Below are 25,990 nucleotides of genomic sequence, written 5' to 3'. Positions count from 1 at the left end.
CAAATACTAAATACATCCTGCCATAGTGAAGGGTCAGATCAAATATAGTATGACCCAAAGATTTTGTAAAATACTGTCCTTCTTGGAGAAATGGGAAATAAGTGCCTTGATTCTATACATCCTGAAAACTGTGGAATGTGAGATGCTGAATTTTCCGTAGTATGACATTTTGTCAGTCATTCTGAAAGTAAAAAAGTAAAAGGAATTTTGATGGATAATGTCAAAGTACAATGGCTACTCTTTGAAGGCACAAAGTTGTTAATTTTTAATTGTCATTAACATTTTGAGCACAAAAGGTCTAGAATAAGGTAGCTCCCTTTTAATTAATACCTTTTTAATTTTTCTTTTTTTGAAACGTTTAATATCTTTATTTGGAAATTCGCACAGTATTTTTAAATTTTCGAAGACTGCGTACTACAACTCCACTCAATATATAGTTTGTCTTCTAGCTGTTGAATTTCTGAATTTAGTCCAAGATTCAGTGCAAATTAAAACTATGGTAGTAGGAACATATTCATTGAGTGGTTTCTGTTATACCTGTGTTTCACAGAGAGGCAGTCCTAAATGACTTCCAGGTTTATCATTTCAGTAGTCTTAATCTCAGAGTATTTGTCTCTTGTATTTGATATATGAATCAGATTTCATACAATTATATCAAATTGATATGTCAACTTGTATTTGATAAATTAATTTAGTTGAACACATAAGAAGCAGGGCTGTTTGATGACTGAAGCACTGAGACTCCCTTCTATTATCCTATATATCAAGTTTCTGAGTCTGGGTACAAATTAGGTTTCATAATGACAAAAGTGGCAGTTTTTCATCCTCATATATTGAGCATAGCTGTTCCGAGTTGTGGTATTTTATATCAGGAGGTGGTACTGGAAAAGTTGCAGTATCTTTCTGCAAAGCATCTGCATCTTGACAGTTGTAATGTAATTCCTTAGGGCCATTACTCTTTTCCTCACAACCAAAGCTTGCAATGACAACTGAAGGCTTGGGTGTTTATGGACTGCAAGAGCTGGCCCATTCCCTGGAGGCCTGCCAGTTAGTTTGCCTAATGTCACAGGAACCTGAATTTCTGTGTTTTGTCAGTCTTGTATTAAACCTATAATTCATGTTCTCAAATAAGTGTTCCAAGAGGTTGTTACAGTGTGAGCACTTAGCAAATGCACTGAAGCATTGGTAGAATTCACTTGTGCATGCTGTGGGCAGCCAACCATTAAATGACAGATTTGTCCTGGATTGATGTCATACGTTCTGAAAATTTGGTCCAAACCACCTTGAACTATTTGTTGATGGTAGTGTTTTGTTATAACAACTTTGTTCTGTGACCCAGGGTTGTTCCTTTTTCTTATAGATTTTGTGTTTGATTAGCTGAAAGACAATGTTTTTGATCTTGCCTATAACAGGGGCCCAAAGCTGCTACTTGCTTATGCATTCTTACAGATGAGCACATGGATTCTTCCTTTTAGCAGACTTTGCCCTGATACCCTGTATCAAATTCCTTTTTCAAATGAGCATTAGTTATGTTTGCAAAAGAGTAATAGTTATGTTTGACATCTTTTAGTCTCTTGAGAAGAGCAGGTAAACAGTCACCAATAGGCAGTGATATATGTACAGTGAGGCTTTGAATGTGCTGATTTCTGGGGAAAGACACTTTTAGAAACTTGATTTCTGGAGAAATTGGTAAATAGTGACCAGTTTTAATCTTGGGTCCTGTTCTGTATACATTTTACCATGAAAGACCATTTATTAAAACCAAGCAGTAGATATATTCGATGAGAGGTCATGAGGACAACTTGGTGGTTTAACACGCTATGGGCAATTTCTGTGCTCCACTGTCCCATGTTTCCTTTCTGTAAGAGCCAGAAAATAACTTGCAGAAAGGTGCAATAAACCAGTGTTATATTGTGGAAGAAGCTACAGAGGGGTTGGCAAAGACTGTGCAGATGACAGTTTCATGACTATGTTCAGTATGGTGCAAGCCCTCCCTGAATTACTTTTTTATGAGCTGTTAAGTAGCAGCAAGGCCTGTTGTGTAAAGAATAGACTAAGTATGTGAAATCTCATTTCAAGGAGACAGTGGCGTTGTGTGGCAGTTAATGTAGAAGAAATGCAACTGCTTTGGACTTGTGGGTCCTTATGTAGTCTTTGGGTCGCCGTGCATCGCATACTGTAGCCTCACAGTACATAGTCTGGGAAGCACTGCCATGAGCTTAACCGATTTGAGTGAGTGCACGTGAACACATAGCCCTGACTCTGTAGGTGAACTGTTGCTGTTCAGATGCGTAAAGATGCAAAACAAAAGGGCAGATCATTTCACCAGAGTTTGTACTTTAGCATGTTTCCTTATTTTTTTGTCTTAAACATTAACGTTATTGTAGAATATAATATCACAATATTATGTTCTCTGGCTTATTTGTAAATAGCTAGCCATCCTCTTCCTCTCTCACTGAAAATATACACTTGGGGGCTGCATTGTGTTTTCTTGTGGCAAAATAAATGCAGTCATTCTGCTGTGCCCAAGAGGGGTTGTTGGATTTGAATATTAATACCAGACTGCAATAAAATTCAAAACATTCTTCTGTGAGAAAAATACAATTTAATTCTTACAAAGAAACTAATTAAGTCAAAGGCGAATGGTTGTCTGATTCTGAGGCTTATTGCTAATGCTACTAAATGTTACTCTGCTTCTGCTGTTACTCATCGTAATGTAAATGTGGATGTTTAGCATGGGAAAAGATGCTTGGTTTCCTTTCCACTCTGTTAGAGGGGAAAAAAGGAAAATCCCTTTTTTATTTTCCCTTCTTTTGTGCCTGCAGAAACATGTATCAGTTGTGCCAGTGGCTCAAGCATTTCTTATGATTATTCCATTTTAAAACAGACCTCAGGAGAACCTTAACTTTGATTTTATAATGAACTTTGGAGCTCTACAGGTAGAAAACAACTCACTGAATGCTCTACAACTTTTAAAATGTATGTAATGTGTATACCTATTCAAAATGAGCTAGTAGTTTGGTCTGAGGAGGTCTATGACCTCTTCTCATTTGGAAGGTAAGTGGGAGGGTGCTCCTTAAAATACAGACAGAAAGTAAACATACCTTTACCTTTCAGAAACCTTTGTACATATACCTCAAGGCTATGCTTGCTTTCTCTCACCATTTAAAAACATGTAATATTCATTTAGCATTTTATGTTTCTTATTACCCTGTGTGTTTTATTCCAGGGCAGTGTTACGTGATTGACACACTAACTGTGTTTCTGCGCTTTGAGAGTAAATCTTCTTTTTTTTTTCTCCAGAATTGTCTTGTTTTCTTTTACATTCTGTGGAAAAATATAGAAACTTCTCCAGAGTACCACTTTTTCTGTTGTAAGAAATGAACCTGTTATTATTGGTTAATATGAGAAGCATCTGGATCTAACAGATATTTATTTCTAGTAACAGTTTATACAAGGACCTTGAGATCATGCGCATTATGCTATTACTGTTATTCTCATTCTCTCAGCTCCTTTGTTTCTCCAGCTGATCTAAAATGATGTGATAAAATCTTTGGACCTTGATGAGTATTGGGCCTTTCACTTCAGCTATCAAAAATAAAATTTAACCTCCCCCTCCCCCAAACATCAGATTAAACAAAAATGTGTCATTTTATTTGTTTGGAAATAACTTAAGTCAACACTATAGGTTGGCTCACTGGCTCAAATTGTTTAATTCTCCTTGAAATAAGAACCTGACAGTATTTATCTTCTCTCTCTGTGTTCAAAAGGTGTTCACATGCCCTATATCACTTCCCATTGACACATGAAATTAGGATTTACACTGAGGAAAGTGAGAAAAAGAGTATTTGAATGAAAGGTTCATTCTAAATCTCTTTAAAATCACTTCGGTCAGTTCTGAATGGATGCCAAACACTGAAAGCAGCAATGTGATGAGAACTAGGACCCAGCCTGTGGATTTATGACTTATTACATAAATTTTAAGTAGAAAACAGTGGCTGGGAGGAAAAGCAGTTTATCTCAAATCGCTGCTTTGCCTAAAGTAGTCCTTCAACCAGGTATTGTGTTGGATTTTTTTTTTTAATTCAGCACACTCAGCTATTTTAGCTCTTTGGTGGATTAAGTTCAACTGTACAATGGTATGTTGTTTTTCATTTGTGTTGCAATAGTGTTTGCAGGCTCAAGTAAGATAGAGGCCTTTTCTACAAGAGATGCTGTACAAATGCATTGTAAAAGACAATTCGAGCCCTTAAGAGTTCATAGCCCTAACAGACAGCAAATGAAAGCTAGCAAGGGAAACAATGGTGAGGAGGTTTGAAGCAGCTTTCCAGGGTCACAGAACAGAGGATCAGTGGGTGTAGGCATGGGAATAAGACAAGTGCCCTGTCCATGAAACTGTAATGACTTCTTTACTAAACAGATTAGATCTAAAGTATGTTCACAATTCTATAATGTAGATGGTGTCTGTTCTTGCAGTCTTAAACTGAGGTTATTAAAGACTATTTTGCAGGCAGCAATGGAACTGCTCTGACAATCTTGTTGAAACAAGCAGGATAGTATGAAGCATAGCATGGGATCATTAGCTTCTTTTGCTTTCCTGAGTGTGAGGAAACTCACACGCTGATATTCATGTTGGGGTCACTGTTCAGCAGGCATAAACCAGCATAGTACTATTGATTATTATCTTTTTCTGAGAATTGTTCTCATATATTAGTTGTGAATCCTGCTGTTTGTACTGATTTCAGTATTATGATTTTTAGCATTTATAATATATTTTAGTATGCATCTTTATATATGCTAGATGCTTATCAGTATCTTTGATTTGTTAATGATATTTTATCTTATTAGGACTTAAACATCAGCTATTAGATGAGCTTCAAACTTTCTTTCAGTACCTCCATCCTCTTCCATATTTTCAACATCATTTAACAAAAGCTTTGTGTATGTTTATACCTGACCCGCTGGGATCTGGAAGTCCATTCCATCCCCAATTTTTTCCATAGCCCAACATCAACATATGTTCCACAGTTTCAGACATAGATGGAAAATTTGCAGTAAATGAAGAACTGAAATGTAGCCCCACTCTCTTTCACAGTCAGTTAGAGCAGCCCCTGCAAAAGACCCCAGGGAGTTTGAAAATCACGTTTTCAGAATTTCTAGAAATTCAGTTTTCTGTTAATCTAGTACTTTTAAATGGGCAGTCTGAGTGTTGATTTAATTGATAAATGATGACAAGGTGGTTAATGTAAACAATATGAAGGTTTAGAATAAATGAGGGGTCAATAACTTTCCTTTTGATATCGCCATAAGTAGATTTCACCAGAGATCTAACAGATTCCATGCTTTTTCCCAGCTAATATAGCAGTTTCATGTGTTTTTCCCATCTGGAATATTATTCAACCTGGACTATAATAGTCAGTAGCCAGCAACTCCACTTTTTAGATCAGCTGCTTTTTATTTTTAAAGCAGAAAGATTTTATCAAAAAGAATGTCAAAAGCAGTTTTATGTAAATGACAGATCTGTAATTAATTGCAGCATTTGCAAGCAATGTTTTGTACAAGGAATACTGAATATTCAATACTATTTAATTGTTTATTTAAAATAGTTTAATGAGCTTTGCAAAGGCAGGAAAACACTGAAAAATGCAAACTAGAATGATAAAAATCCTTTGGTTATATTTTCTTAGTGGCTGTCAAGAGTCTGTGAATAATATGTTGCATAAGGTTGTCTTTTTCAATATTAGTGGTGACACAGCTTTTCTGAAAACTGCCTTCCTGCTAGTAGTAAGGGCCCAATGCCTCTCTAAAACAGCAGTGGTGCTGGAAGAGGCAGACACATTTATGATGATGGCTGATTATACAGCGTAGAATACATCTATTTAAATGAGAGAGGCCACCTATTGGGGGAGAGAAAAAACATCCTTAGACTTTTTGAGCCTCCTAATCAAGACGATGACTACATAATGCTGAGCAGCAACTTAAGAGAGCTATGTTCTCCAGTTTTTGTGGGTAGACTATTTTAGCAAGATGGTAGCAACTATATCTTTTTGGTTCTGTCCCCTGATTAATCCTGCTATTGTTACCCAGAGTAAGAAATTTCTTGCCAAACACTGCTTTCTTGAGTATTCATGTGCACAGATTGTAAAGAGAGAAAAAGAAAGCAAAAATAATAATAATTCTGTGAGTAGAATTTTAAACCTCACTTAAAGCAAGAATTAGCATCGTCTACTGCATAGTAGAAAAGAATTTTTGAAGCTGATAAAGAGTAAGGACTTAGAACAACAACAAAGATAAACCCACAGCAGAGAAACGTTTAACTCCTATCACCCCACTTGTAAAAGATATTTCCCCATTTGCTTTGCAATTCTGTGTATGCTGTGTTTTTTTGATTCAATATGCAAACTGGGATGAACCCGTGTTACTTGTGACCTCAAATTGGTAGTTTCCCCTTTTTCTGCACTAGTTTTCTTTCTAAAAGGGAGCCATAATGTGCACTTGTCTTTAACTAAAAGGTATATAATTAAATACAACATAATCTGTGAAGCTAATAAAGATCTTGCCGAGGTGGGGGGGGGGGGGGGGGGGAGGGGAAGAAAAAGGAATAGCAGTTGAATAAATCCCATGGTTAGCAACTGCAAGCACTTTAAAGGCAGCTGTAAGGAAGCTGGGCATTATTTTGAAATAGAATGGTTTGTGGTGGGTTTTTTTGTTTTCATGGTTGTGTTTTGTCTTTTTTCTTGTTTTCGTTTTTATTTTGTTTTGTTGTTTTGTTTTTTTTTTTACCTCAAAGGAGTGTTCTCCCACCTCCCATTGATTCCTTGTATCCAAGGGCTATTTGAAGTAAATAGTGATAGAATATTCCAGATCAAACATCTTGCTAAATAGCTCTCTTTCTCAAGAGGTCTTTCATGAAACGTTATGAAAGTGGAATTGCACAGCACTTGTTAATCAGGGTAGCTGATAAACAAATATTCAGCTAAGGGGAGGATTCTTTCAGTGAAATAGACAGCAGGCGACTGATTCTTCGAGAGAGCAAGGAGTGAAGTTATACTGGTGATATGGAACAAAGCAAATCCTCTGTAACAAGCCCTAATTAATTATTTTTGTACATATTAGCATGGCAGGCTGGGGAAAAAAATTTAAGAAAAAAGGGAAAGTGAAGTGAAAAGCAAAAGAGGAATTTGCTCAGCCAAGGCACCTATTTCTTCTAAAGAGATCATGTCAAAGCCAATTTAGATCTCATGGTTTTGATTTGTTAAGAGGAAAGTTTTACAGGTCCAGGCTGCTGGTTTTTACTTGTTTTTATCTTCCAATATAAAGCACATTAATGCTAAGATTAAAATCAACGCAAAATAGAAAATTATTTTTCTTCATGTAATAAAACCATTTAATTACAAATTTATTTAAATCTGAGCCTAAATGTAAACTTTTTCCTACTGAGGATAGGAAAAAGCTGTTTAATTTTACTCCTTCCTACTATCCACTACAGTCTTGTTCTAGGAAGCCATTTTCCATCTCTTTGTCTGTATCGCAAGGTGTTACTGATCTTTATTCCGAAAACATTTGTGAACAGACACTTGGGCTACAGTTCTGTGAAGTGAAAGTTGCAGGCAGATGCACACTGACAACCCCTTCTTTGTTATTTTGTAATGGCTTTTGGATCAAAGAAAGAACAGGAGTAAGTTGGGACATACAGCTGAAGAGTAAGAAGTGGGATCTGGGACAGGAGAGCAAGATACAGTGCAGTATGGGAGCTTATGGTCTGTACCTAGACTGCTCTGTGCCATTTGAATGATGCACAAGAGCATCCTGAACAATCAGGTGTGGGATTCATTTTAGATATTTTGAACAGCAAAAGTATCTTCTGTAAATGGTGCACTCTTATACGTATCTTAAGAAAAGAGTTTTGCAGTCTTCATTTTTCTTTTTTTTGGGGATTTGTGCAAGGTTTCTTTAAGAACTCACATTTCCACCTGCTGATCAGCTGCAAGCCTTCATAACTTCTTTTATTACGTTATTCACAAACTTCTTCTGCAGCATTTGTTCTCTCTCAAAGCGTTATATTCTACAATAGAAAACCAAAAACCCCGTCTCTCTTCTCCACCACTGTGTGATCTGTTCCCTGCATTTAATTTCTAAAAATTGCTGCTACTATATATATATATATATATTTTTTTTTTTTTTTTCTGAGAGGGACGCTGACGTATTTATAGTTCAAACTAAGATTGTACTGACAATCTCCAGGTAGTTTTGAGTGCGACATTGAATAAACCAACTTATAGATCGTAGAATCAGAATAGTTAGGGTGTGAAAGGACCTTAGGGTCATTTAGTTCTAACCCCCCTGCCATGGGCAGGGATGCCTTGCACTAGGCCATGTTGCCCAAGGCTTTTCCAACCTGTCCTGTGAGCATTTACCACTTCTGTGGGCAACCTGTTCCAGTACTGAAGAATCATGATAGCTGAATGAGGAAAATGAGTTGCATTGCTCGTACATCTGAAAAATGAGGAAAAACAGTTTGTTCCCTGAATTACTAAATAGGAACATAGCTGCAAGTTCTAAAAGGGTAAGGTGGTTTCCAGTGTTGTCACAGACTCCTATTTGGTTGTGTCTGGAAATGATGTCATGTACTGACCTGCTAGATTGTGTATGCTTGTACACAATTCTAAACATTATGGTATTATTTCACAGTGGTTTATTAGATCTGCACATTATATGGAGAGTTTATCTCAGAAAAGTTTTCAAAGCTTGGCTTTGTTATAGATCAGAATCTCTTCCCACCTTTAACTCTCAAATACAATTTGTATGATACTTGAAAAATTTCAAGTGGTTACAAAATTGTTGATTTTTATTTATTTATTTATTTTTCAAATATGAACTACCCTAGTGTAAAGCAGTCATTCTTGAATTAGCATACAAAGTAACCTTTCTAAGCTGGAGTATACTGAATAGTTTAAGCTTTTATTAACCTTTAACTTTTTTCTACACCTCTCCCCCCACCCCAGGATGCCTTTGAGATAATGGCTGAAAATTACGAGTTCAAAGAAAATGAAATATTCTGTCTGGAATTTCTGAGGGCAGCTTCTGTGCTGAAATGTCTTCCATTTCCAGTAATCAGAATGAAAGATATACAAGGGTTGCCCTGCATGGGAGACAGAGTCAGAGATGTCATTGAGGTAAAGTACCTCTGAATTATCTGTGAATTGATTCTTTTACAGATCTAGTTTTAGAGGTCACAGAGTGCAGCACTGATATCTGAGTGTATTTACGCAACCTTCTGTGTTTCCTGTAATAACATTATAGTATCTGTGTAACTGAGAACTCAGTGATTTCTGGAAACCTTTTGTAGTAACATAAGGTTCTGTCATGGAACTCCTGCCCTTAGGAATAAAAATAACTAATGAACAAATTAATTAATAATGCAGTACCATCTTGGTATGTAATTTGTAAAGGCTTGCACTGATTTGGTTGCATCAGGTTAACTGTTAATAGTTTTGTTCTTATGACTTCTCCCACTGGCAACATCATTTTGCTCACCTGAATGCTTTATTAGAAATACTATTTTTGCAAAGCTGGTAAATATTTTAGTACTTTAATGTTAAATCCTATGTTGCTATGAGTTATAAGCAGAGCCTTTATTTAGGTGATGGATGAACTTCTACATTTTTACTGGAGCTTTAAGTTTTCCCTGTATTTTTCTTTAGCCTTTTCAGATACCACACTGCACTTCTGTTATTCCAGCAGGCAGCTGATCAGGGGATCTTAGCTGTCTGGAGAGGTCATTGCAGAGTGTTATGATTCACTCTGGCTCCTTTTTTGCCTCACACCACCAGAGCTTCTGAAGTGCTTTTTGTACCTACCACCTGGGGACTGGGAAATCAATTATGATGCCACAGAAAATGTTATGATTTTTTGGGAGGGGGGTGCTATTGGGATTTTTTGTTTGTTTGTTTGGTATTTTTAGGTTTTATCAGAAAGGCTGAAACAACGGTACACTCAAGAAAGAAGAGATCTGTTCTTACAATGATTTTTTAAGAGAACTTAATTCAACAAAATAATGAAATCTAATTTTCTGGACAATTCATTGATAGCTTATGATAAATAACTACTTTCTAGCTGTGAATTTATGAGTAAATAAGTACTGTGAAATATATTCCATGGTCCCAGTTTCCACTTCATCCTTGAGTAAATTTATGAGTAAATAAGTACTGTGAAATTTATTCTTTGCTTCCAATTTCTCCTTCATACTTCAGTAATTGCATTAGGATTTGATCCTAATGGAATAAACCAGTATGTTCATTAAGCGTGCTCTTTATGTTTGTACAGGTTGATATGCCTTTCTTTTAGATTATTTTACTAAGTCTTATTGTAATTTTGATTATATTTTTTTTAATAATGTGTTTAGGAAATTATTGAAGAAGGAGAGAGTTCTAGAGCTAAAGAAGTGTTAAATGATGAACGATACAAGTCATTTAAGGTAAATCTTTTAAAATTTATTGCTGTTGCTTAAAATTTCCCTCCCATTAGTAGAGCTTAGATACAACCATCAGTTTTATTACAAAGGAACGTATAATATCAAGTATAAAGAAAGATGTTGAATAATGAGAAAGGGAAAGAGAGAAACTGAGAGAGTAAGGAATAATGGTGAAATCAGTTGCCTTTCTAATTAATGTGATACATACACAGTTGCTCTTAAGCTTGAACTAAACAATCTCTTTGCTTGGAAACTAACATAATACATACACTTTGCTGTAATGTTTGGTTTATTTCCTCAATTTATTAACATTATAACACTGCACCATCTCATTTGGGCATTAAGAAAATACTAGGTGAAGAAAATGACCCAGATCTATTTTAATTCCCTTTTTTGTGAGGCAAGATGAAGAGGACTGGAGATATTTCTCTGTTAGGGAGATTGTAGGTTCAGAGTCATGATCGTACCTCATACTTACATGTAATTTAAACCAAATAAATACTGCAGTTCCCATTTCTTATATGGTCAGTGAATTCTTCTCTGGAAAAATACATAATGGATTTTTTTTCCCCCAATTTGATCTGCAGTCTTGATCTCTAAGAAGTATCTTGTTTGTGTCTTCAGAAAAAATTGAAACAAAGAGTAAACCAAATAGAACTGATTAATTCTCTCCTTCATTACTCACTTTCACTCCAGCTATTGAAAGGCTCTTCCGTACACTCTGACCTGTAATACAGGCATGAGAGGATGTACAGTGACAGTTGTTGATGCCATCTGTAGTGACAGTCAGAAAAGAGGTGCAGATTCATATGTATAGCAGGATTCAGGAACCAAACTTGCTTATTAATAGTAATATGTATTTAGGATCTGCCATTAAATCTTGCGTTTCAGGATTTAAGAACATTTCTTGGAGATTAGAATAAAAATCTATCAGGGGAAATATTATCTCAAATGTGCTTTATGCTTTGTTTAACATTTCAAATTCCAACAAACTTTTGTGGTTCTCACGTTAGCTCAGCACAGTCTCAACATTTTGGCTAAACTGGCTGTAGCCAGTTTTTCCAAACAATTTTCATGTGTTTCTAAGAAAGCCAAGAAGAATCCCATAATATTGGTGAATTCCTGAATTTTACTGTTTAGCATAATTCTAGTAACTGCTGCAAATTACTCATCATGACTTAAAAGATCACCACTGGTCCCAGTTCTCAAATGAGTGAAATAGATTGCACAGTAGGGTATGACATGATCAGCTTTGCCTCCTTACAGAAGTGGGAGCTGTAGAGAATGAGTTTATATTATTTAATTTCACCAGCTGAAAAAGAGCAATATTTGTATACACAGTTGAAGAAATGGGCTGCCTGCTGCTAACACTGCACTCTGGGCAGTGTCTCTAAATTAACATCTATAAATATACTGAATAATGATGGATTTTCAAATGGAAAGAAAAAAATTATGGGCTTTTTTTTTGACACACACAAACATTTGGACAGTGGCATAAAATCCATTATCTTTAATTCTGTATCCTAATATTAATTACATCTCTTGGAATCATTCTAAACCCAGTAATAGACCCATTTGAAAATCTCTTAGCACTAACAAAAGCATTAAAAGATAACTATCTAAGTATTTAAAAAAACCCACATTCTTTCATAAACACTCATGTTTCAGACAAAGAATAGGTAATTTCATCCATTATATAGGAAATGTGGGATAATTGCTGTTTAATATTACCATTTTTCTCTTTCCTTTATCTTAATTATTTCCAAGGAATTAATCTCTTTAGAAAAACACAAAATAAAGCTAGCATGGCTGGAATCCAGAGACTGCAGATTCAATGGAAAACAGCAGTTATTTATGTCTTACACAGCTACTCATTGAATTCTATAAAAGTACAAAGACGCTATTGACAGCTTTAGTATTGACAAACTGAATGTAAGGAGTGTTCTTTTGGGCAAGCATTAAAGTTTTCCCTCTTGCTTTCATATCACTGTTCATCTGAGATATCGATCCCCTGCATAATGCTTACAACTGTGACATTTTTGCTTTATGTCCTTTCTTAGTGAATAAGTTAGCGTACAAAATTACTTTAGAATAAATGGAATATAACCATACTAAAACTTTAGAAACTTGTACATTTGGGCTTTTTTTTTTATTTTTATTTTTTTTTCCTAGTGACCAAAATAGTGAAATCTGTACTCCAAATAAGACATACAGGAATTTAGCTTGGTTCACATGAGGACTTCAGAATCGTAAGACTATATGCATAGTAAGCAAGCAAACAGAAGTCACAATTTCTGCTTGAAATTGAATTCCAAGTTGAAAACCAGTATTGTGACCTCCAAGCATATATTTTATAGAATGCAGTATAAAAATTGATTAGTTGTCTTTACATACTTACCATCTGTTTCCATGCACCGTTGAGAGCCTCTGCCCAGCGCAGAATTTCAAGAGCCACCGGATTCCCACTGACCTCATCTCTTGGTAGTGCAGCAACACCAACATCACGTGTACAACTACAGAGCTGGTAGAGTGTATAAGACAAAATTGTAACGTCAGTCAAATTAGGAAGATAGTCTTGAGATATCACTTATTCTATAAAGTCTGTGTAAGGGAATCTACCTACTTAACATTAGTTTTTGTATTTTTATTAAGAAATGCATTAAAAAATAAGACTATTATCCTTACCTTAAACCTTAGTTGAAAGTGCATATTAGATAAATCGCACAAATATTCTGGAGCCACTACTGTGCTATTGTTTAAATTTCTCTTTAATGTGAACTGCCCATGCATAAAACCGATCTGTTCAACATAATTTTTTAAAGAAGGGAAGCTGAATCTGTATGTTTGTGTTACACTATTATCTTCAATGTAGGACAAATTCTGCCCAGAATTTTCCCTGTGAAACCTTGCTGTTACCTACTTATTGTTAATTCACTGCTCCTTCAGAAAACAGCACTGAAATGTGTGTTCTTCTACTGGCCTTTAGCAGTTTACTTCAGTCTTTGGAGTGGGAGTGAAGACATCTGAGAAATGGTACAGAATGGGGTTGCGAACTCTGGAAGAGGTAAAAGCTGACAAGACCCTGAAGCTGTCAAAAATGCAGAAAGCAGGTAAAGTGAAAGTTTCATAAAAACTTCTAAGAATTTGATAGCAGATCAGAGGAGGCAGCAAAGTTCACCCATTTTCTTGCTGCGGTGTCTTGAGAATAGTAAATCATTAGGTTTAAATAATACTTGGATTAACAGAGCTCCTAATTAAAAATGGTGTCATTCAAAATATATGATTTTCTTTTTAATTGCTTGCGCAGATATCCAATGAGATCTGCTATTACATACAAAAATTTTAAAGGGTCATTATTGCACAAGTCATGAAGAATTTACATTGGGAAACCAGAACTGCTTTTCAGTGGAGACCTGTCTCCTCTGAGGCAGTGATAAACCAAGTCTTGTAATAAAGAACTTGTAAAATTACTTCCATAATCCTAGCACATCTGAGCTTTAAACTGTTAAGCAAGATCAAATGAATAATATTCCTTCCCGATAGATTTTTTTTTTTGTGTGTGTGTGTGTGTGTGTGTGCTGTTTCCCTAAATAAAGGAATTAATTTAAACAAAGAAATCAGTTACATTAAGGAAAGGAGACTATATAAAATTATATTGAAATCATGTGGGTTTTTTTGGTAATAAACCCGTATGTTTTACATCACCTCAGAATCCCTTGAATCAGCTTGCCTCCATCTATGCTCCTGTGTCCTTTTGGATTTTATATATAAAATCCAAATGTGAAACAAGCTGCAGGACTTTTGGCACTTTTGATACAAGCTCTGTGAACAGACATAAAGATAGCTGGAGTATTTCACGTACCTCTGATCCTTATTATTTTGAGAAGACCCAACTTTTAAGGCAGTACATCAAAAAATGCCATTGATGGGAGCTGATAGGGAAGGCAGAGTAATTTATAAATATTCAGGTTGTCAGCAAGTGAAGCAATTATCTTGATTGCTATGTTATAAATTGTTACTGCTGTCACAATTTTAAACAAATTATAATGTCCTAAAAATTATATAGAAAGACAAAGATGAGGGAAGGAAGAAGCTGTCTCTTACCTGTGATCCCCCACATTCAAGGCAGAAGGCTGACTCCAGGAATGGTGGAAGAAAGGAAGACACTTCTAAAAAGGCTGTATCATAATATATTTCTTTCTGCAACATGCCCTGAAACAAACGTATAGTTTCAGGTTCCAAAACTGAAACCTATAGGTTCAGGTTCAAGATTGAGCATTTCTTAATTCTTGCATAGATAGGGTTTCTTCACCCATGGTACAAGTTGTGTGGTTCAAATTCTTGGTAAAAGTTGGCTATTTCACACAAGGCTTACCTAATACTATATTGATGTTGATAATTCCACAGAGTGATTGTACCTCTTTTGTTTTGATTTCCAGGGTTTCTCTACTATGAGGACCTTGTTAGCTGTGTATCTAAGGCAGAAGCAGATGCAGTAAGCTTGATTGTCAGGAACACTGTGTGTACGTTTCTACCAGATGCTTTAGTCACTATAACTGGTGGTTTCAGGAGGTGAGTGAAAACAAGTAAGGGCATTTGGCTGTTTTATTCAGGTACACAGAAAATAATGTTTCTGTCTTGGAAAAATCAAAGCAGCTTAGTGGGAAAGGTTAAAGAGTTTGTTTTCAATGGCTGTTTTTTGTGTTTTGTTTTTGTTTGTTTGGGGTTTTTTATTGTTTGTTGGTTGGTTGTTGCTGTGATTGTTTTTTTTGTTTTTTTGTTTTGGGTTTCTTTTTCCCCCAAGGCAGGAGAGCAATCCTATGACATTCCCAGGTTCCTGTGTTTTATTACTATGGAGGGTTAGTTTGTCAGAACAAAATCTGTCTAAGAATAACTTGGTGGGAAAATGATGTTTAGATCACGTACTTTACTTGAACATTTTTTTTCTCCTTTAGTGTATCTGAATTCCCAAGGCTGAAAATATTGTCAGGCCATGCATGAAAAAAAGATACAATAGCTTTAAGGCTATTTTTTTTTTTTTTCTTTAAGAGAACTTGGTCACATGAGAGTGAAATGTGCAGAGTTTGTAGTGTTAGAAATATACTTTGCAGTAAACACTGACTAAACTGAATAAAAAGTGCTGACTAAATTGAACATGCACTAATCTTTGTGTAGATCAGGTGATCTCAGAATTTCTTTCCTTGGTGATTTTTGTTCCTAAAACCCAATCTGAAACTGTAGCTCACAGTTTCAATTAACAAATTATTATTTGTTTCTTTCATCATTATGTAAATATTTTAATAAAAGAAGTAGGCAAATTTTGTGAATCAAACAACTTGACTTCATTCTCTCATACTTGTACACTACTAACATAAGAGAAAAAATAACTCATGATTGCTCTGAATTATATATTCATTCCCTAGGACCCAGATTTGTCTTGTTTTGTTATTTGTTTCATAACTCAGAAAAAATAAGCAGTTGATTGTGTTCCTCCTGATTTGACTGGAGATTTGAAAGTCATGAGACTCATAAACCTTACTTACTATGCAGGACAACTGGATGAATTGCAAGGAAGGAATTTGCGATCTACAATCATGGAGATTCAATAGGGTAGAGGTGAACTATAGGAAAGTTACATTCTTTTCTCTAAACTTATCAAACACACACATGGCTGGATATATTTGATGAGTTACTAGACCTTTTCCATTAGATTCCTGGAATTTAATGAAATCAGATATTTTGGTGTTTCTTTTAATCAAAGTTAGGAAGCATAATTAAAATCCAATTAAATAATAGCTATTTTTGAAGCCCTAGCAAACTTGTTCATGGACTTTGGTTTTATTAAGCTTTCACCTTTAGTCTTCTGTATTGCTTCTTGTACTTGTCTTAATGCTAGTGGGAGACTACTGTTTGTGTATTTCTAATTCAGAATGGTGGAAGATTCAAGGGTAAGAAAAAAAAGGCCATAAACAGAAAGTGAAAATCAAATTAGTACTTTGCATTTATGTGGTTGAATAAAAATACCAGACCTACAATTTCTTAGAGTAAGGAATGAAAATTAGGAAAGCTGATGAAATTTGATTGAGGACATACCAATCAACGGGATGTACTGTTATATGAAATTTGTATTGAGGACATACCTTTTCCTCTGACCAGTTACATACAGTTTATTTCCTCTTTCGCTCTAACTTTCTGTAGTTTCAGCTTAGGCCCCAAATTCTTTCTTTTATCACTTGTCAAGGGTCATATTATTGAAGCAGATTTCAACGTCTACTACTTCCTTGAGGCCTTTTCTTTTTGAGTCTTTCATCTTTCTGCTTGTTTTCACAAAACAGTAACTCATAAAACATCTTTAATCAAAAGTCCTTTTCTTCTGGTTTTGGTTGGAAGTTTCAGTAATATTACATTTGGTCAAAAGCAAGTTTCAATTCAGCTCTCTGAATCAATTAAGGAATATAAAGACTTAAAAGTAATTGAAATAAAGTGTTGTGATGACAACCCTCCAGTATCTCCTTAGTTTGAAATCTTCCAGGATCAGAAATTAATAAATTAATGGAATCTGGATGAGTTTATTCTTTGTTACACCCCTACAGAAACACTTAGCTTTCTGCTCATAAAACATACTCCTTGAGTTTTAGTTGGTATAGTTTGATATGTGAGGCTGGGAGAATCATTGTATTTTTCAAAAATATTTTTCTGACACTGATCTGGGTCATTTTGAAGCAGAATTACAACACTGAAATGTATGGAAATACAGAAATAAAACAACTGTATTTATGAAATAAATCATGCCCATATGCTGTGGAATGCATTTTGTTGGTCTATCCAGTGAGGCCTATAAGCTCAACTGTATGGAAGGAATTATTGAGGATACTGATAATGCAATAAAAAGTATATCACGCACAATGTTATCAGACTGAATTTGCCATGCAGTCTGTTTGAATCAGGAATTGGCATGGCATTATTTTTCAATGCTTAGCCTCTCTTATTTTGAATTGCTGAGATTTTAGACTGCTTTTCTTCTTAAAGTTAGTGAGACAAATTCTGAGGTTCAGAGTAACAACTCGTATTGCAAGTTACAAAAGCCACTGAGGGTGAAGTTTCCCTTCCAATGCTGAGATACTGAGGCCCTGGAATGAGGAGAAAACCCCTTTTATTTTAGCATGTGACATCCCTGATTAGTACTGTATCTGCCCCAACTATATCCAAGGCAGGAGTGTAGTTTAGGCTAATGTGTGTTATCACTTTTAAAGAGAGTTAAACTGAGGACCTGATAATTTCTTTTTTATTTATTTATTTATTTATTTTTTATGATTATTATAAATGTAATTTCATTCTATGAAGAGAATTGTTTTTCAATAGTGATAGTATTATCTCATGTTGCATATATTACTGCATTTTACAGAAAATTTGATGCCTATTAGCAATGTGTTAGTGCTACTATTAATAATATTAGCATTTCTACAGGATTGTTATAATGACAAATAGAAAACATCACACTAGGTTTCACGGCAGGGAGTTTTCTCCCTTTTTCCTGTAGCTTCATGTTAGGACGTGGCTTCACAGTGACTTCAAGAAAAGGTTGTCGTGGGCTGAATGACTATCACAACATCCTGCAAGAGTCTGTGTTTTTCCTAATTTGATTTACCTGCTGACATTTGGTTTTGCACAAGGGTTGATCTAGGGTGAGAGCTTCTTGAGAGCATTGTATATTAGACAGATGAAGCATTATATAGTAGATGTACTTTATGGCTTCAATCTCTTTACTGGTTATTCATATCCCAACACATATATTCACAAAACACCATTGACTGAAGGACCTGGAATAAGAATTAAATACAATAATAAGAATAAATCATCACGTTAACTTCATTTCCAGTATGGCTTTCTGTCAGCCTTTCTGTATGCTTTGTCCATATGATTCACAAACGATTTACAAATTAGGTTTCAGTTTTCTTGTGTTCTGTATAGCGCACTCAAATAGTTGTGGTTAGGTCTGCAACAGCAGGATTGTATTGCAATGATATGAGCACAGTTACTATATCATTTATAGGCACTTATTTTTTGGAAGCTACCTAGGCATCCTATTGGTATTACGATTTCAATTCCGACTTACACTTTTGTTAGCTTCTCTCATCTTTGCCTTAAGATAGAATGAAATAGACTAAGGAGACACTTTGGTTTAGATAAGTTTTCATACTGGAGTTCTTAAGAAGGTGTCCAAGTGTCTTGGGTGATGTATCAAGCAGAATAACTAGTACCTATCCTTCGTAGAAGGCTAATTCCTTTATCCTGCATCACTCTTCAGGGAAGTTTTGCCTCAGACTCTCTTATTATTGAATTCAGTTCTGTCATGAGCCTAATTGTAGATTACTGTCTTCTTGCTTGAATTTTATCTTATCTTTTGGAAATAGGGATTTGAGGCTCTGTAACATTCAAAGATAAGGATTGCTATTATAAAAGCAATGAAGAGAGCAAAGGACAGTGTCAGTGTTCTTGTCAGGCAGCACTGTCATGCTTTTTGTGTATTATAGTGTGAAAGTTTTCCCTACTTGCAGTGGCATTTCCTAGAAGGCAAAGGAATGCGTAAAGGAATGACATGGGACAAGACCCTCATCTTTCCTGTTTTATCAAGAAAATTGTTTAAATATACCTTCTTTCAGTTTCAGAGATAAAATAAAATGAAATAGCTCAGAACAAGAAACTCTTCCAGAGATTATTTTACAGACTCAGGCTCATGCACCGACAAATAATTAATGCTATTCTGGCACCTTCGTTTCAAAAATGAGGCTTCTATAAGGTATCTGGTACCTTATTAATTGTACCTTATTCTATAAGGTACAATTAATATGTGTTGACACATACCCATAAATGAGAGAATGTGAGATTGAATATATGAAAAATATTAAGCTTCCCAAGCATTTGGTATATACTCAAGGCTTTGTGGTTTATTTAACAAGCTAGTCATGTGCCTTTGACTGTATTTCTTGATAAATACTGATGAAAAGCTCAATTTGGCCTTTTCATATTGGATGCTTCTAATAAAAGTATTTTTTAGCAGGCTGTAGAGGTTCTACAATGAGGCTAGCACACGTGATGCGACACCAAATCTTTGTTAGGTTCTGAGACATAAATGTATTTGAAGTCCTATTCCCCACATTGTTTTTCCACTTGGATCTAGGATTAAAATCGTGCTAGTCTTGAAACTAGTATCAATTATTTATCAAAGGTTTCTTTTGTTAAGTTTTTAAACAAACTCCTAGGCAGAGGTTCCTTATTCCACTCACATGTTACAGGGTATCTTTGCATTTATACTATTCTTAGATATAGTTATTGCTATCATTTTTTTTTTTCCCTCCTAAATACGAGCTATAACAAGGGAAGATATAAGCTGTACCCAGCTGCTGAAGTTCAAATACTGTAATTTCTTCTTACTTTCTTCCACTGCTGTAATAAGAAGCAATTTTTTTCATCTGCTGTTATTTTGTCAGGGAGAAATATTCTATAAAGGAGCTGCGAGGCAAGCTTCTCACCAAACACTTGAGCTGATACAGTAGTTTGCACACTGTCTAATAGAGTCTAGCAGTTCTTCTAGCAACAGACTTGAGACTGTATATCATTCATGAGTAAAGCTTTGCCTCTGATAAAAACCTCATCTAAAGTGGACTATAGTTTAACCCAGAGTTGTTCTAATGTGGTCCGATTTGTCTTAAAGTTTAGTAAACCAGCTTCATCTTACTGAATTCCTTAATTTTAGAAGCATTTCACCTTGAGGTAGCAGGAGTTAGAGGCACTACAACTGGAAAAGAACAGAGGTCATCACTAGCTTCTGCTTCTAATTTTCTGTAACCCATTAAAAAACAAGCTGGGGGGGAGAAAATAATTTTGTCCGTATTAATGGCTAGCCAAGTCTATTTAGAAGATAATCTATTGGAGTAATTCAGATACTTCCTTTTGTCATTACAGCTTTGATTATTTTTCCACTCATTTAATATATTATTAGCTATGACGAATCATGAAGTAGAAGCTGATGAATAAGGTATCTAGGAATCATGGACAAAAAGAACTTTTTAAGAAACCATGAAAACACTCAAGTAATTAGCCCAGTATATTCTTTCAAAGCCTTACAAAAACTTATTGATTCAAGATTTTTTACATGCCCTATTCTTCTCATACTTTGACCACTTTCACAGGTTTAGGAGCTCATTGGAAGGATGCTGTTTAGTTATATGCTTCTTTTGTCTCTAAAACTACTTCAAGTGATGGGTCCAGAGTAGAGGTGGCAATGTTGTCAATTTCTGCGAAGTCAGTTTTACACTGTATGTGTGGAGCCAGAAACTTCCTGGATAATCTGCACTTCCTGGAGTGCATTTGTAACAACCTTAACAGCATTTTCTGTATCCTGTCAGCAGTGATGAGGTTATCATTGAATAAGTTGAAGCAAAACAAATAATGCTTATTCAGCAAGATCTGAGATTCCAGGTTATATTATTTCAGGACTATTGCGACAAAGCTTTCTCTATTTGCATTTCATTTCTTTTTAACTTAATTAGAAAAAATTGAGAATGAAAGCCAAAGACGGGTAATGTATTTCCTTGTCAGGCAGTCAATCTGAAATCTTAGTTATGTGCTGGTACCTGATCAGAGTAGGTACCATTTCAATTCTAGATAAAGTTTTCATATGAAACCGACTAAAATCTTTAAAATTACTGCATTGATGACTGCTTTGTGCTATTTACAATATCTGTCATTATACAGAGTACAAGGAATATTGGCAGTAGCATTTTCAGATTACAAAGGCATACTTGTAGAGGCAAAGCAACATACCGCAGGTACTCTACTAGAAGTAAGGTAAAGCAGTCTTAAAAATAACTTATTTATTTATAGTTCACGTAAAATGAGTGACTTTGTTCATTTGACATCAAAATCAGGTGTTCCATGTTAAAATGAAAACCAAGGTGTGCAATTAAAAATGCAAAAAAAAAAAGCAAGAATTTATACTCCAAATGTAGCTATTTTTAGTGTAATAACAAAACTAAAATTCACAGGACTCTAACTGGTTTTGACCACCAATTCTAAGTAGGTTGCCTTTTAATTTAAAAAGCAATTTTAAAAGAGTGTAACGGACAAAGTGTTTGAGCTTGGGCTGATAACTATGTAGATCAATTTAGATGTTATCAGAGGCAGAAATGCGCAGTTGCAGAGAATCCTCTTGATATATGTGGTAAGATACAAAATTTTAGAAATAGCGACAATAAAATAGGAGTTAGAATGAGCAAGAAACACGCCGTGAGCAGGTAATTTATGTATGTGTGTATACAGTACTAATACACATATATGTAAAAGGACTATGAAGAAAGAACAGAATGATAGCTAATAAGGGTATTCAAAGAATTATTATTTTTTTTCTGATTTGCCCTGTAAGATCACTTTCAATCATTTTTGGCACATTGGGGTCAGCCATCTGACAATTCTGTGTTTCTGAATTATATGGAAATATTTTCAGAATGCTTGCCACTGCATAAAACCAAAATGTTAATGGCTTCACGAAGTCAAATTAAATTTTAATGGCCATGGTTTAATTTTTCTCTTAGCCCATTCACATCCATTAAGTAGCATTAAATGTGATTCAGTTTTCTTCTAATATCACAGCTGACCTGAATAGCCTTTTCAATTAGCCTTTTAGGTGAAGCAGATCTGATATATTTTAAATAAATAAAGATCTCTTTTTATTGGTTAAATGCTGATATTCACAGGTCATTTAATCCATTTATTGAGATGCAATGTCAAAAAACAAACACGTTTTTTGTACAATGCTGTTGAATAATGTGTAGAGATGAGAAAAAAAACAACCCCAAACCAACATCTTTGTTTTGTAAGAGAAAGGAATTTAAAGGAAGAAGAGCTCAAAAAGATCCGTTTAAGATCTTAAGGCAGCTGCATGACTGAGAAATTAACAAAATAATTTGCCAAGAAGTTACACATTGAAAGCAATTTAGGAGATGGTGAGAAAAATAGTGAGCTGACAATGCAGGATCCTCTCGAATTTATTTTAACATTTTTCAAATAATGTAATCTCTTTAATAGATGTCCCTTGTTTTTTAAATCGTGCATTCTATACTAATATAACACATTTTAAAATTTTCATGAATTATTTTGGTGTTTACAACGTAATATGCCTTTTACTTATAGAAAAAGCAATATACATTGTTAGAAATCTACCATAGTTCATTCAAAAGCATCTTCGATGTTTCCATAATTCTGTTTGATGCTTGTTCTCATTTTTGGATGACAGATTTTCAAAATCTTCACTACATAACAGAGATGGCCTACTGTGCTAAAACCTTCACTGTGTATGGGGCTGGCATGAGGACAAAGGCTTCTGGGTTTACTGCTCAGCATGGGATACAACAAAAGCAATCTGAAGTCTTTTATGTAGAAGAGCTGGGCTGACGGTCATTTGGATTGTAGATGTATCTTTTCTAGTGGCTTTGGTTATCAAAGTGCAGGAGAATGGTACTGCCATTAGCTAGAGAAGATTTCAGCGCTGACTTCAGTTTTGCTTGCTTGTATCAGATTATAAACCTGCCCACAAATAACTTGCTTTCTCCTGATGTAGAGTTTCAGCTGTAAAATAAATACCAGACTATCATGACGGCTCACTCATTAGACTCACCTAAGTGGAAAGAAGCTGTGACAGTTGTCAGTATGAATAACAGTACTCCCAGCTCAAAACTTCAGTGGCTTGTGCAGTGGCACTCTGAGATAATATACCATTAGAATTCCAAAATATTAAAACAGATTCTGCATTATTTACACAAGTTTCTAGGCAAGTTTGCCAAAGTGAATGTTCTGAAAAGTTTTAAAAGGGGGTTATAGTGCAACTATTTGTACTCCCATGTAAGATGTCCATGTAAAATACTTAACAACCTATCTTTTACTGACCAGTCTCATTTTAGTGGGTTAGCAATAAAACCAAAATTGCTCATTCATCATTTTAGAACAATTAACATACGTGGTACTGTTTACTATTAGCATTATGAAAATTAAACATGTAAATACTAAGTTCTGGTGCGACATATGGAAACACTCCCTTATTCTTTTCCTTCATCTTTTTCTTTTCTTTTTCTCCTTTATTTTTTTTTTTTTCCTTAGGAGGGGGAGATCTCTGCCTTTCCTTGAATATGATTCTCCCAATATATGAATAGGACATTTTTCCGTGAGGTCTTTTGCAGAGGACACAGACATTGGTGCTGATGCAGTTTGAATAGGATACCATTTCATCCAAAATATCACATCAAGTCCAATGGCCCCAGGCATTATTATATCATACAATCTGGGGCTACAGCTGGGGGCAGGTTGCATGATACAGAGCACGTACTAAAATTGATTTATCAGTATAATTTTATAAGGTGGAAAATCACATCCTACACTAAGGGTGAACTATTGTTCTTTGAATGTTTTGGTAATTTGGGAGTAGATTAGTATAGGTCATGGGGGAATAAAAGCTGTTCTGATTAAAAGGCAGCTTTACAAATAATTCAGTGAAGATTTGATAAGCATTTTTTGAAATTTTTAGTGGCTTTTCACTAATGTTTGTATTTTATTTTATTTTTTTTTAAGAGTAAAGACAGAAAGATTATGTTACTATTTAGGAAAAGGTTTGATGAAATGGGATGCTGACAACATGAACATTGCAAGCGAAAATATATCAGTGCTGTTACAGAACTGATCTATATCCAGAAACTAAAGTAGATCATACATTTATATTTACGGTTAGTTGGAAAATATGTCAAAATGTTTGTAAGTCTTGCTTTGTTTTCTGTGGAAATTTTTAAATTTAAGAACTGGACAAATATAATTCTGTTGCCTTGTAGGGGCTATAATTCAACTGTTGGTTTTTTTTTTAAAATAAAATGAGTTACTTAGTCAAAATTTCTCTTCCATGATGAATCTCAGTATAGAATTTTCATACATGTATAATTTCACTTAAATAGAGGGGTGTGTGCCTCATGGAAGAGGTAGTTAGAGGCACAGAAAGCTCTGTGAAGTGCTGCAATGCTTTTTCAAGATTTCTGAAATATTTTGATTCAGGTTTTAGCCAAGTAATTGAAACAACAACTTGGATTAAAACATTTATTAGTTATTTATATTTTCCTATATTTTTAGAATCATAGAATAGTTAGGGTTGGAAAGGACCAGAACTGCACACAATACTCCAGGTGAGGTCTCACAAGAGCAGAGTAGAGGGGCAGAATCACCTCCTTCAACCTGCTGGTCACGCTCCTTTTGATGCAGCCCAGGATACAGTTGGCTTTCTGGGCTGCAAGCGCACACTGAAGCCGGCTCATGTTCATTTTCTCATCAACCAACACCCTCAAGTCCTTCTCCGCAGGGCTGCTCTGAATCTCTTCTTTGCCCAACCTGCAGCTGTGCCTGGGATTGCTCCGACCCAGGTGTAGGATCTTGCACTTGGCATGGTTAAACTTCATGAGGTTGGCATCAGCCCACCTTACAAGCGTGTCAAGGTCCCTCTGGATGGCATTCCTTCCCTCCAGGGTATCAACCGAACCACACAGCTTGGTGTCATCGGCAAACTTGCTGAGGGCGCACTCAATCCCACTGTCCATGTCAGCGACGAAGATGTTAAACAAGACCGGTCCCAACACCGATCCCTGAGGGACACCACTCGTTACTGGTCTCCAGCTGGACATTGAGCCATTGACCACAACTTTTTGTGTGTGGCCATCCAGCCAGTTCTTTATCCACCGAGTTCCATCCATCAAATTGATGTCTCTCTAATTTAGAGACAAGGATGTTGTGTGGGACAGTGTCGAAAGCTTTACACAAGTCCAGGTAGGTGACATCAACTGCTCTACCCCTGTCCATCAGTTCTGTAGCCCCATCATAGAAGGCCACCAAATTGGTCAGGCAGGATTTCCCCTTAGTGAAGCCATGCTGGCTGTAACCAAGCACCTTGTTGTTTTTCATATGCTTTAGCATGCCATCCAGGAGAATCTGCTCCAAGATTTTGCCAGGCACAGAGGTGAGACTGACTGGTCTGTAATTCCCCAGGTCATCCGTTTTTCCCTTCTTGAAAATGGGTTTGTATTTCAGGATATATTATACATATATACTATATGTTATATTTCAAGTTGGCTAAATCCTCATTGAAAATACCAGGTTGAGTTAATAGGGAGAGAAAATAAGCCATCAACTATAATTATCACTCAAAACTTGTAGCAAAATCAAGCACCAACAAATATGTTAGTCATTACAGTTTTTTTAATGGTTGGGGGTTTTGGCCTTATATATGGATATTCTTGGGGAGGAATCATAATTTAAGGTACTGCCCTAGAAAGTCATAATAATCAGGATGTTTCTTATAAACATTTGACATGAAGACAGATAATACCATGCATTGATTTCTGAAATGTTCAACCAGTGAATTTAAATGGACTGATTTTAATACTCAGGCCAGGAAGTATGTTGAAGTATGATATTTAAGGTATACTA

At 35.4% G+C, this 25,990-nt stretch overlaps 1 protein-coding gene across 2 annotated transcripts in view; it reads left to right on the top strand.

Annotated features, from left to right (window-relative positions):
• The window catches only part of DNTT (DNA nucleotidylexotransferase), a 92,336-nt gene that overhangs the window by 15,667 nt on the left and 50,679 nt on the right, over positions 1-25,990 (top strand). Inside the window, exons 4-7 of one of the 2 annotated variants that reach the window (XM_061459093.1) lie at positions 9,006-9,176; positions 10,406-10,477; positions 13,461-13,584; positions 14,914-15,046. In XM_061459093.1, coding sequence (XP_061315077.1) covers positions 9,006-9,176; positions 10,406-10,477; positions 13,461-13,584; positions 14,914-15,046 — 500 coding nt within the window. The remainder of the gene's footprint in view (positions 1-9,005; positions 9,177-10,405; positions 10,478-13,460; positions 13,585-14,913; positions 15,047-25,990) is intronic. The other variant, XM_061459094.1, reaches the window with a different exon arrangement.

The sequence above is a fragment of the Pezoporus flaviventris genome, unplaced genomic scaffold, assembly GCF_033815535.1.
Source record: "Pezoporus flaviventris isolate CSIRO_AGI_PZ_B2104156 unplaced genomic scaffold, CSIRO_AGI_Pfla_v1 ptg000029l, whole genome shotgun sequence".
NCBI classification, from domain to species: Eukaryota; Metazoa; Chordata; class Aves; order Psittaciformes; family Psittacidae; genus Pezoporus; species Pezoporus flaviventris.
The sequence above is the reverse complement of the archived record's forward strand: the minus strand, read 5'-3'. Positions and strand labels throughout refer to the sequence as shown.